The following is a 13,065-nucleotide window of genomic DNA, read 5'->3' as shown; positions in this document are numbered from 1 at the left end:
TTTTTTTTTTTTGCTGGCGATGCGTGTTCGCCACAGGGAGAGGAAGAGGAGACAGATGGGATGGATCATTTGTTATGTTAAAACGCACAAAGCCCACGAGAACACTTTGAGCGGATTGATTCTATTGACTTTAAAAGGTATCACAAATGAAAAAGCCAGGCAGGTGGAAATTCAGCATGAGTGACTTAAAGCTGCGGCCAGAGATCAATGGCAAAATTTGGGAGCTGCGCCAGACAGAGCACTCTGTGCGAGTGTCCAGGTGGTCCTTGGTGTATAACAGAATTCTTTCTTAGAATGGTGACGCCACCCAAATTCACAGTTACGGTAAATATGTGTATAAATACAGTGAGCTTTGCATTCCTCTTTTGAAATCATTCAAACGTTACACTTACATTGGGCTAGTTGTGGCAAAAAAAAAAGTCTCACCTTCTTATGAGATCCAATACAAGAACCGAATCAAAACCATTCAAACTCGTCTCAAGTTCAAAATAGGACGGCGGTGGAAAGTGATATCCAGACACAATTCCTATGAGCAATTATTATATTTAGTAGAATGGCCTTGCCTAATAGAGAGCTTGCTCAATTCAATATACTTTTGGGTACTCTCTTTGTGAGAAAACACATTTTTGCCTGTTATTAAATAGTAATTACGCCCTCACATAAATTGATTCTTTCACAATTACCCGTGAGTGGGTAGGAAGTGGAAAAATGATGTCTTTGATGTTGTACTCTGTAGCAAATGGCAACAACCGCAAGCGCTGGCAAACACAAAGCTCCAACACGTTTTTCCTTGTCCTCGTTGCCGCAGCATTTCAAAACGGCAGCGGAACAACGCTAGTCGTCGCTAGTCATGAATCCTACAGAGTCTGATGGCTCCATAAAAGAAAAGAAACCGTGATTATAGCGGAAGACTCACTGGGTATCTGCTGGATTTTGTGGACCACCACAAAAGCGTCCGAGAGGCCCACCTTCACTGGGTGGTTAATCGGGCTGATCTGCGACAGTTCAACGGGGATCTGAAAGACAACAAACAACTTTTAAAAATTTTTTTACACTCTGGATTAGGTCTTGACATTGTATTTCTATTTCTTAAGGTGTCAGTTATGATGAATAGCAGGCAGGCAGCAGGGACGATCGATACAGTAACAATATAACCTGTCTAGCCCATCCCGTCCAAACTTGAGTCTGCATCTGAACATTCACAGTAGACGAGACAAAGGTACTGGATTTGAGCTGTTAAGAGGGCCCGAGGCTTTCCTCGTGTGAGCGCATGGACAAAGGCAGTGTTAGTGCACAACTGAACGAACAGGATGTACCTCTTTGTAAGCAAAGACGATCCGACCGGTATCGTGCAACGTGGCCTGGAACGTGAAGCTGCCCAGGTTGTAGTTGTCTTGCAGATGGACGTGGTCCCACTGCACCACCAGTGCTGTACCTGAAGGGGTCAATAGCAAACACCTGGTGCTCGTAAGCTTCACATGCAATGAACAATCAGGTTTTTTTTTTACCTGGCAGACATGAAAAAGAAAAAAAAGAAAGTGAGCTGATATGAAAGGCCAGTACCGGTGCAATAAAAACAGGAAACGGTGGGAGAGCAAAACAAGGCAGGGCGGTTATGATAATGATGGATTATGTGGCTCTGGCAAGTTTGAAATCAGACCGAATGACACTGCTGTGAATGACTTTTCTTATTTCGGGAAAAGAACACCTAATATCTTCACTGACGCACTCTAGTGGGACAAGCTCTTGGAACGATTATTATTTGAGTAAATTGCTAAATTTAACATGGATGAGATGACAATCTGATCCTGGTTCAGTTCATACATACCAAAATAAACACACCTCAAACAAACCAAAAGACAAAATAATTGATTGATTTACGCACAGATGAACCAGCAGGCTAATGAACAAAAAAATGCCTTAACTAACAATCGGGATCCAGCAGACTCCTCATATTCATGATTGACGAATGCAATAAACGCGCATATAAGGGACTCCGTGTAAATAAGAAATCCAATATTATGAGGCCATTAGTAGCAGGCTCATGAGGGATTTAGTAGGACCCTTGGGCATTATCTTTGACGCTATTTCGTTTTACTGCGGATTGTGGACAACCTACTGATGTGACAGCCATTCTCCCCCAAGGAGCAAGCGGCAAGGTTTGCCAACACTCTCATCATTTTTTACAGCTGGAGGGCTTCTATGTAACGTTTAAGCAGGCTTTCTGCTGAGAGCTCTGGAGAGCAGCGGGGCAGGAAAGCCGGTAATGATTTACATGTGCAGAACTGGGGGGACTGCGGACGAGGGCAAGACGGTTCAAAACTGTGGCGCCGGCTGTTTGCACCTCCACAACGAGGAAGAGGTCTGTCAGCGACTTAGACCTGATCCAGGTCTCGTTCGGCGGGGGAGGGCCGCCGTGCAAACTGGGCCGAGGGGTGCGGGGTGGGGAGAGAGAGAGAGTACACGGTGGCCTTGTTTCTATTTCCACTTACCAGCTCAGCAAGCTGCGCAAGCTCCAAACAAACAAAAGCGAATCCACAAACTACAAATTGCACTACCGCAACCTCATTTTAGTTAAATTATCCATGACCAGGGCTTTAGTGTTTAAATGACATCAGCTTACTAAGCAGACACAAATCCCCCTCTCACGTTCCTCTACTTCAGGATTCTTTTACAAATCATTTCAGTGCCTTTTTATAGCCAATGCCTGATCACAATTATACCGTACATCATCTAATATTTCTTAGGCACACTCACACTAAAGCAACCTTCACACAAATTGTTTTAACTACGCATACACTTTAACATCCTGCCAGAGGGCACCGAAAACATTTTGAAATACACTCCAGAATTACACAAGTTTTACTACATTGCTAATAATGTACACACAAGCAGTTGAGAAAATTATATCACTGACTAACTAACAAACTACCATACAGCCGGACAAAGCTAACCAACTAACTAAACTATGAACTAACTAAAATGAGCAAGTTAAAGAAACTAACTGATATGTGGAAGAACAAACTACGTAACTAGCTAATGAACTTACGACCTACAATGAGTCACCAACTAACTGACGAACAAACAAACGGCTGAACTAACTAACTCGCTAATGAACTAACTCATTAATAACCAATCAACATCTAATTCACTTGGTAGCTAGCAAACTAACTATTAACAGCTAGAACTAAGTAGCCAAGAAGCTAGCAAAGAAGCTTGCTAAACCAATTAACAAACAAACATACGGACGAACTAACCGCATACAACAAAAGTAGATACCTAGCTAGCAAACAAATGAGCTAAATAACCAACGAGCAGACCTCCGCCGAGGCCATATCAATTAATTATAATTTAGTTTACAAATGACTGTGAGGAATCTGAGGTACCGTTGCGGTAAAAGTATAGTGTAAAAGAAAAAAAAATAATGGTATTACCGTTGTCAAAGTAGATGACGGTTGAGTTTCTGGACACGCTGGGGTCGAAGTTGGCCATAAGGGGAGCTATGTACTGCGTGGCAGTTAGCATCCTGTGCACCACGTCGCCCGTGTAGATGAACCCTGAGGGAGATCAAACACAGCAATTAGTACAGCTGTACCTACGACATAAATGAATGAATTATTTAACAAATGAATACAAGGCTCCATCTCACCCAAATGAGGACAAGTGATATAAAAAAAATGATCGATGTTGTTTTGTCGTAGTTTCCGCCATTGCTAAAACGTACATCTCTGTTCTAGCGTGAGCAAACATCTTTGGAGAGCCACCATGTTTTAACAGTAGTTTCGTGCCGAAAAAAAATACAACGAGCGGGGCTTCAAGCTGCTTTAGTGATGGTTTTAATTAGTGGTAGCATCTTCTATCAGAACCAGAAGGGGCGAATTGCAAGGGGCCTTGGACAAATATCTGGCGAGTGACTCATGTATCATCACAAGGTCACAGGCAAGATGAACACACGTGGAGTGCAAAACAAACAACTTTTCCGGCGGCCACGCAAATAGATTTCACCTCACACGTGCCCGGAGCTGGACACACCACTTAGTGGCCTGTAAACACGCTTTTTCATGAACTCCAGCGCAGCGCAGAAAAAAGCCGTTATTCATCGTGAGGGAACAGCCTCTGAACGCGGAATTTTGCACCGATGGAAATGGCAACATTTTAAGGGTGTATCCACGTCTTTTCGGACACATTCAAAACGTTTTCAAATGTTCTATTTCTGCATATCAGGTGTGCCTTCGGCTGCCCGCAGTGGAGAGCCACTCGAAGATGTCCTGTAGCAACACATCCACTTGATCAGATTGTTGATTGTGTCCTTGGCTTGTCGAGAACAATCATTTCGGAGGTTTAGTTGTTGGATGTGGAGGACCTGGACCACCGTGGTTACACGTGGTGGGAAGTTGTGCGGCTGCTTGGATGTGCTGCCAAATGTTTTCAAAGGCCTTTGAGAGGGCTGATGTTCGAGAAAAGAACATTCTTAGTGCCAGTAATGCAGATTTTCACCTGTTGTGGGAGGGTCTGGAATGTATTAGCCAATTATACTCTTCCCTCGTCATGTTTCCAGGTTGCTCATGTTCAAGTGCCGTTCACCGAAAACTGGTTCCAAATTTTAGCGGCATGCATCTTTGATTGTGTTTAAATTTTACTGTCTGAAGATTAAAGCGTCACAATGGAGAAAAAGCATATATAACATGGAGGCATATTTGATTGATGAAAACCTGGAGAGGGGGAATCTCATCGAGCCGAAACCTGGAGACTCATATTTCCTTTCATGCAGCGGGGAGGCCCACAAACACACATCGATCACAGCGAGAAGAGAGAGCAGAACATGCCGTGAGGGGAATCAATCCTGCTCTTAAGACCTCCCTGCAAAGAAGACTCCATATTGTGCGCAGTCAGCGCAGGCTGGGGTGCTGAGGAGGACCATGTGACTTTTTAGTGGTGTCAAACGCCCCCGATTTGCTTACATTTGTAAAAAATTTTTTTAATTTATTTAACATTTCTGCAAATCACACAAATGAACAGCGACAAACGCGGCTTCTGGAAAAGAAATCGGGCCCTTGAATGCAAATGAAAGCAGACGGCGAGATCATTCAAGGGTTTCTATCCAACCGGCGGAGCATAAATCAAGGAAGAAGTGCAAAAGCTGCACATTTGTGCAATAGAGATTCTGATTTAATCGCCAGGATTCAGTTAGGAACCTCAGCAATAATCCCAACTATGTGCCGTTTAGGATGTCAAAAGAGTTTAGCCAAGTGCCACTAGCAGGATACGTTTCCATTCACGTACTCGCAATCCAGTTGGCCGAAATGGGCCGTATAAACAATTAAAAACTATCAGAAAAAAATGAAGAATCTTAATTTCTCCAAGATGTGTATCCAAAGTTTTCATTTCACATCAGCTACACCTGCAAGCTGTCCACCTATCCATCATTCTCGCCAAACAGGAAGGCCAGAGCCGGAATCGAACCCACGATCGCTGCGCTGTGAGTGGCACTATTTTCAACCGTTTTCAGTTAATAGTGCTGTAACCAGCCCCAAATTGTGTATGTGTGTGCGTTTGCCGAGAGTGTCAGGGGGGATTGAGGAGCTGGAAATTAGAAGACACTAGGCGAGGCAGCCGGCATTTTTCCACTCTTGAGTCTTGACGGCAAAAACCACAACCGCCCAGCCAGCTATTATCACATCAAAGACCCTCAAAGATGACTTGTGGCCAAATATTCCAGAGATGCTCCGTTACATGGGTGGAATAACTTTAAAGAAAAAAAATCCCCATGCATCTCTTATCGCTGTTTTTCCTTCCCCAATGGCGATGTCAAGGTGGCGTCTTGAAAAAAAAAAAAAAAAAGCATTTGGGTGGTGGTGAGCCGATAAGAATGCATTCCTTCAGACAGCGATGGCAGGAGGAGAGTGAGGACGTGAAGGAGGTGGAGGCAGCTATCTTCCGCCAGCAGGCCCTCTCAGGCATTGGCTTCTTCCTTTTCCCTCCATTTCAGTTTGGCATCTGTCCGGACTGTCACCAATGTGGGTGTATGTTTATTAATGTCTTGTTCGGAGAAAAAAACAAAACAAAAGCATTACAACAAAAATAAATGTCTTTGACACACCGCAATATTTAGAAAATAAAAGTTTGGCGGGCCAGATTGAAACGTTTTTGCCCACGCCTGCTTTAGAGCTGTTCTTTTTGTTAAAGAGTGCTTTGAAAAAAAAACTTTTCCTTTGGATGTTGGTTTGTTAAGCGCTTCTTTTGACCCAGTAACGTCTGGGTGAAAAATGCTCCAGTGATTATATAAAGGTCAACAAGGTGATGAGGTCTTTCTGGCTCGAGAATAGCGTATTATTATCACGGTCCACTTAATGTGGGCCATCAGTTACAGATGTGCGCTGGAAAGCACTTAATGGACTGTATTGCTTTTCTATCAATTAGTAATGAAAGACAGCTTGAGTAAACAAAAATCTCTTAGACGTGCGTGCGATCGCTCTCCGGCGACCTCGAGCAGATGCAATCGACGCCGAGCATCAGGCAGAGAAGAACAAAAAGAGCTTGTGTAAACAGCAATAAAGTGAAGCTCCAGTCGAGTGGGTGTGCTAATTCCGGCTTGATGTTTTCTTTGGCCGTTCCCGAAAAGCCGTGCTCACGACGGCATTCATAAACTTGTGGAGGGGAGAATTATTTGTCTCTCCTACTCATCCTGACCTTTTGGCTCTGTCCCGTCCTATTTCCTAAACTCTTGCCAGTCGTTCCGGCTCATATCCATCTTCGGTATGCCCCTCAGCTATCTGGTAAGAACCTTGCGGCTCACTGGACACATAAGTACAACCCACATTGATTTGCGGGTTTTAATTTATGAATTGAGCCATTTCTAATTGTTTTCTGTGGAAAGTATCCAGTGCCTTTTTTCTGACACACGATGGCGCCAAAGCCCTGAAATGTAGGAAAGTAGTATTTGTTGTCTAAAATATATGTTGCAGCTACATAGGTCAACTGTTCTAAAATCTGTAAATGTTGGGAGGAATTGTTATTATCGTTGTCAGTATTGACAACGCCAGAAACCTTTTTTTGTTTTTTTTTAAAGCACCCACAGACGTCATTGCTAAATACTCGCCTATCTAGCTAATCTTCTAAGTCTGTATGAAAGGAAATAAAATATTTTCCCATGCGGCCGTGTCAACCCTCACCCTTAGACACACATACACACTTGCCTTCTGATACCGCCGCTGCCTTATCAATGACGACGAAGCCACTTGGCAGACCCACTCTTGTTTCCAGTCCAAACCCAACGCCTGCTTTCCCCTCTAGTTCAGTTTGGCACGTTTTTTATTTTTACTTTCCAAGCAGACGTTCCCGCCGAGGTGAAAGCTGCAAATGGTCATGTGTCAGAACAACTACTCCGAGTGCTTTTGGAACCTTTTGAGGTCCAAATCTGAGATTCACTTCGCAAGCTGTCAGAAACGCCTTAGCTGTTGGATGCTTTTCAGTGCGACACTACTATGATGTTGCTGTACCGCAGCCACGCTGTAAAATATACACAATAATGGCAAACACACATACACAAGGCTGTACATTTCTTAAATGCCTCGGCAGTTTATGAATTCCCCTGCCTAACCACAGCGCAGTAAAATGTGTCTGCGCGCACCCTGGTAGCATAGACGGCATATCCAATAACATTTAGTGAACTTCTGACTTCTGTTGACTTACCTCCAGTGGCCACAGTGACCTCACGCAGAAAATGTCCATAGAAGGGGAAATCGAAAGACAGGTTGACTCTCTGTGAGGAAAGAAGAAGAAAAAAGGAATCAAATAAAGTAAGGTGGGAATATTAGTGATGCCGGGAAACGTTTTATGTTTAGGGGTGAGGCAATTGTGATTTTGTTTTGCTCTTAAAAATGATAGGCATCATGGAAGAGTAAATGGAAAAAAATGCATAGAATTTAATATTTTCAGATCAGATACAGAGGGATAAAAATCTGATGCTTATCAAATATTTGCTATGTGTCACATAAAACACAAATAGATAAGCATTAAATCAGAATTGGACCTGTAACGCAAGACTTGGAAGCGTTCTTAATTTGAAATGCAACACCGCTGCTGAACGGAGGCACGTATAAGTTTCACTTCATCTCAGTGCCCCCGCCAGATGCGCTTATCGATTTTCCCCCAGGACAAAAGCCAAAGTCAGACCCCAGTTTGCTCCAGGGAAGAAAATCAGCTCAAAGCCGGGCCCCATTGTAGCAGCGCGAGGCTCAATCCATCACCAGGAGACGGAAAACGAGTAGAATGCACAATGCACAACTCTTTTATGGCTTTTTCACTTTAATATCACTGAGCAGCATGGAATGGAAATTTCCCAAGACAGGCTGATCGCAAATGGCGTCTTTGTCTTTAGACATGGTGAAGCAGCATGAGGCTCAGTGTCCACGTTTATTTTTAACGCCCTGTTGTGAGTGCAGTAATCGCTTTTGTGATGACATCCAATCAAATGGTTACGGTATTTTCTCCCTTCAGTCGAGTCCGTACGGCAGCTTCTGAGCGACTCGAGTTTCCATTGATATTTTACCAGGGTAATTTGATATTAGCATTCCACCGCAAACACCAAATTGCATTAATGATGACTTCTTTCATTTTGTAAATGTAAATCATGGTTTAACTGCAGGGCACAGATGGAAAGTAGGGCTAAAACTGATGATTATTTCCAGCTATCGGTGAGTTTGTTACTTTATTGACTAATTGAGACGTCTTCCAAAGCCCAAATGTCCTCAAATTGCTTTTTTTTCCGGTGCAGGACCCAAACTTGTCTGTCAGAATCTGGAGAATATCAAAACCAAGCATCCAAGTGGAGGAAAATCAATTCATTTGTGACTCATTGACGAAACAAAGTCGACTTACTGCAGCTTGTCTGTGCGTGTTGGACAGAATCCCGTGAATCTTCACTTTCTCCTTGTCCATCTGCTCGATGTTTACCCACATCCCCTTGCTTGTCGGATCCGCCGGGCTGTACGTTTTGGATGTGTAGTAGTTGTGATCCGTGTCCTCCTGAAAAAGAAAACAGGATGATGCTTCTGCGTGCAATACAAACACACAACTAGAAACATATCGTATCCCACTTTTAATTTCTCGCAATTTTTTTTTTTATTGGGATGCAGTCCGTGCATCAAGTGGTTTAGATCCAAACATCTGTTGGAGGAGCGCCAGATGGAGGACTCGCCAAACAACATAAATCCCATGTTTTATGGCGAGTTGTCCGACTTTGCTGTCGTAATGCGCCGACACGCAATGACGTAATCTAAAATGTAACTCAATGTAATATTGTCTGTCCGCCTAGTGAAATAAACACATGGAAAATTGACTTTTTAATGGCTTATTTACAATTAAAGTCTTTTGAGTGCCTGGCCTCACATTAAGAGTGGAATTAAACAACCTAGTAAATCTTTTATCGTCTGTCAATTTCGGAAAATGTGTCTGTGAGCGAGCACATCTGTAATTTCACCCAATTTACATAACTGTAACCACTCCCACCCAAAATCAACGAGCCTGAATGAAGTTGCGCAGCCGGAGTCTAAAACACGATCATGCAGTTACTGTCATGCAGAAATAGCCCCCATATCAGATAAGCTGCATGAAATTTTGCTGGATACTCAAATTTGCGTAGAGTAGCAGGCTGGTCAAGCCCACAACTGAATGACAACCTCCCCCATTGGCCCCAGGTCACCAAGTGTCCATCTCTGACCTTTAGAACTCCTCCAAAAACATCCTGTGTTTATCGTCTGGGTGCTCAAACGCCTTTACGAGTTCTCTCTTATAAAAAGCGACGACTCAGGCCGGCCCCTGGGGGGGTTTTCTTCTTCAGACTTGATTTGTCTCTGATAGCACTGATGAAAGGCGTCTGGCTGTGTTGGCTTAAATCAAATCACGGTGAGGAAAACCACTTTGGAATGAGATATTTCTCATTTCAAGTCTCAAATAGCAAGGCTAATATTCTGTAGAGGCGCGTAATGTATTCCCCAAAGGGAAGATAAATCATTGGCTTATCTCTGCAAGGTTTTTGCCTTAATTAATGTTTGTCTACCGGTATTATGTCTGAACAAGCATCATCCATGTGTCTAATATCAACTACACTGAGGGAGTTCTGATAAATGACATCCCATTTAAAAGTCTAGTCCCAGAAACATCCACTTTTTTTTAATAAGGTTGTTGAGCTCAAAGTTGCAGCTGTGACACATCTTATTAGACCGGCGGGGATGGAGGAGGCAAGCAACAGGAAGCCCCATGACAACAAGCTCGTCTTCTTAATTTTGGACAGGAAACAATCAAAGTGCGGGCTTTTTACGAGCTCTGCTCCAATATTTCTCTGATGAGAGACAATCCCGAAATGGCAGCCTGCTTCTTAGGGGGCTTTTTAAAACGGGCTTGATTTCTCCCTTGCTTTGCGAAGGGCTCTTGAAATTGCTTTGTTTTCGGTAGGCAAGTCTGTGTAGACCCACAAAAAAAAAAAAATAAATCTCAAGAATCCTAACCCAAAAAAGACTTGCTACATCTGCCATATGATGACATGCAATGTTAAACAATGTATTCTGATTGGAAAATTTATCACTGTTTGATTATTTTAAGTGAACACACTGAATAAATAAAGCTGAGTTGAGAGAGAGTTGAATTTATTCAATCAAAACAACATGTTCTTGTTGTTTTGGTCGGCTTGTGAACTGAGTTGTAAACAAATCCAATGCACAAGCCCTGCTCGTTGCATGCGGTCCCAAATCCATCACTCCACTTCCTCTCCTGCCACGACCACCTTACATTCCCAGTCTCTGAAGCACACTGAAGGTAAGAAGTAGCACTTGGAATCTGAGCGGTGGGAATTCCCCCCCTCAAAAGAGCCTCTGTGTGAGTGGCCGCAGACATGAAACCGTACAGCACGCCCCCATTACCGCACATTAGAACGAGCCACACAATCAGGTCCCTGGTCGGACCCCACATACGCCAGTTTGCTTTTCCTGGCAAACTGTCACGTCTGACATCGGTTAAAGCCTCAAGACAGGCCGCACGTAGTGTAAATATGAGCAGGAGGGTGTGAAAATGAGGCCGCGGAATGCACGCGAGGACGCACAGGGAGGAATATGTCTGTCTGGGCCCTCCTAAGCGGTGTCGACCGGCGGCAGTGACATATGATGCAGTATTTGGAGAAGGAGCAGGGTGTAGAATGTAACATCCAGCAGGGAGTGGGCCGCGGCATGCGCTCTGCTCGTCTGCTTATTTGCGTATTTACGTCGCTCGTAGAGCAGACTCTCAAATGGTGACCGCCAGCTGCGTGCGGCTTTTGCAAAACGTTTGCCAGGCCCGAGGTCAGCACCCTGCGTCGGCTCGTTCCGTATGGATGGAAGCAGATGCTTCAGCAGTAAAATAGTTGGCCAGCCAGTCCAAATGTCTTAAGATAATACTCACTTTAATGCTTTTGCGTTTTTAGATTCATAGGCGTTTAAAACAAAAAAGAAAAAAAGAAATATGCACGTATATATTGTCTGCAGGGGTGGGGGTGGCCATCTGGAATTTCGGAAAAATATGTGATTTTTCCCGAACGGCCGGTGCACGGCCACCAGCAGCTGTCCTAGAATATTACTCTCAGCACATCTCAACATGAATGCCATCACTCTCCAACGGAATCTTGATGACTCAGGCCCGCAATTTATTCTTCTTGCTCGACTCTTCCAATCTATACCATAATGACTTCAATCAGGGTTAAAGATCTGGAGAGCGAGTGATTCACCGGCTCAAGGCACCACATTGTCTGCCGTCACGTTGCCACTGCTTTTATAAACCGGCATTTCCAGGTGAGAGGGATCCAAAGCTGGCCGGGTGGCACCAGTTAACCCAAACACAGCCTGCCACCACAGCTCAGAGTCCATAAAAAAGATGGAGGGAGTTCTTCAGCGGTGTAAAGTGGCCATAAAGGTGATGGAGGGGAAAAGTGGAATAAGTGATTGTTAACCGCAATTCAGCAGGCCCAAACAAACGTTAACTCTGTTTTTGTGTGCTGTCTCATGCAGGAGAGCCACTAGTGAGGCCAGCTTTTGTTACCATGACGACCCGGAGCAGAGCCTGCGATTAGTCATTTGTCCGCACACATGCAGGTAAGACTCTCTGTAATTTCCACTACCGACCCAGGTCAAACTTACTGACCTCTCGGTTATGTATGTGAGTGTGTCATTTAGAATACCACGTCTTTTACCAAAATATGCAAATCAGGTGTCAGCCACCAAAAATGGGCTTGTACTCCGTTACCAAATCTGTTAAACAAAGTGGGATTGACTGTTTTTCCATTTCACAAATTGTTGAAGTTTCGGCTGAGTGTTTACAGTGCCTTCAGTATTAATGTGTGTTTAAATGACTGTATTTGCATGTCTGGGTGTGTGTGTGCGCATGTGTGTTTAGACGTTTACAGCTGACGATCAAAGCTCCCTCTCCCTCCCTTGGTGGGAGACACGAGCTTGAGAACCATCAAGATTAGAAGCAGCTGAGAGAGAGGGGAGAAAAAAAAAATATATAACAAGCTGCCTCGACCCGCCGCCCCTGAGGGAGGCCAGCGTCATTACGGGCAGAAGGCGTCGGTGCCGCGTGCAGACCGTGGCGCCACAGCGGAGCATACATGGTCCTGGTACCTTTAATTTACATCGTCCCATAAACAGACCCCGACCATTAATCTCCAGTAGCTTCACCAACTTCTCGTGCCTCACTGGGTTCATTTCCTGCTCTGCTATCTGGTTCCAATTTAGAAAGCCACCCTCCTGCATACGCTGGCTGAACAAATGAGGGACCCAAATCTCAATTTGGTATACAATATTAATCCATGCGCTTCATTTGAAAAACATCCAATCGCCCGGAGCGATTCATAGCTGGTGCTGCGGATACTGCTGACGGCCGGGTGCTTTTCGCAGCAGACTTTATGGATTCATTTTCGACAAATGAGCTCCGTGCAGTGAGGTTTTTAATGGATGTTGCGCAAGAGGAGAACGCTCGTTAAATTCCATAGAATACGTTTTCCTGGGTTCTTTCAGTCTAGTGGTGGCTTAACTGTAA

At 44.1% G+C, this 13,065-nt stretch overlaps 1 protein-coding gene across 1 annotated transcript in view; it reads right to left on the bottom strand.

The window, feature by feature from the left end:
• The window catches only part of plxdc2b (plexin domain containing 2b), a 39,407-nt gene that overhangs the window by 7,825 nt on the left and 18,517 nt on the right, over nt 1-13,065 (bottom strand). Inside the window, exons 3-7 of the mRNA XM_088283042.1 lie at nt 8,881-9,027; nt 7,693-7,762; nt 3,435-3,557; nt 1,317-1,435; nt 917-1,016 (exon numbers count right to left, since the gene is read on the bottom strand). Coding sequence (XP_088139168.1) covers nt 917-1,016; nt 1,317-1,435; nt 3,435-3,557; nt 7,693-7,762; nt 8,881-9,027 — 559 coding nt within the window. The remainder of the gene's footprint in view (nt 1-916; nt 1,017-1,316; nt 1,436-3,434; nt 3,558-7,692; nt 7,763-8,880; nt 9,028-13,065) is intronic.

The sequence above is a fragment of the Idiotropiscis lumnitzeri genome, chromosome 19 (assembly GCF_059441095.1).
Source record: "Idiotropiscis lumnitzeri isolate Australia: NSW breed Sydney's pygmy pipehorse chromosome 19, RoL_Ilum_1.0, whole genome shotgun sequence".
Taxonomy (NCBI): Eukaryota; Metazoa; Chordata; class Actinopteri; order Syngnathiformes; family Syngnathidae; genus Idiotropiscis; species Idiotropiscis lumnitzeri.
This window is presented reverse-complemented; position numbering and strand designations above follow the sequence as displayed.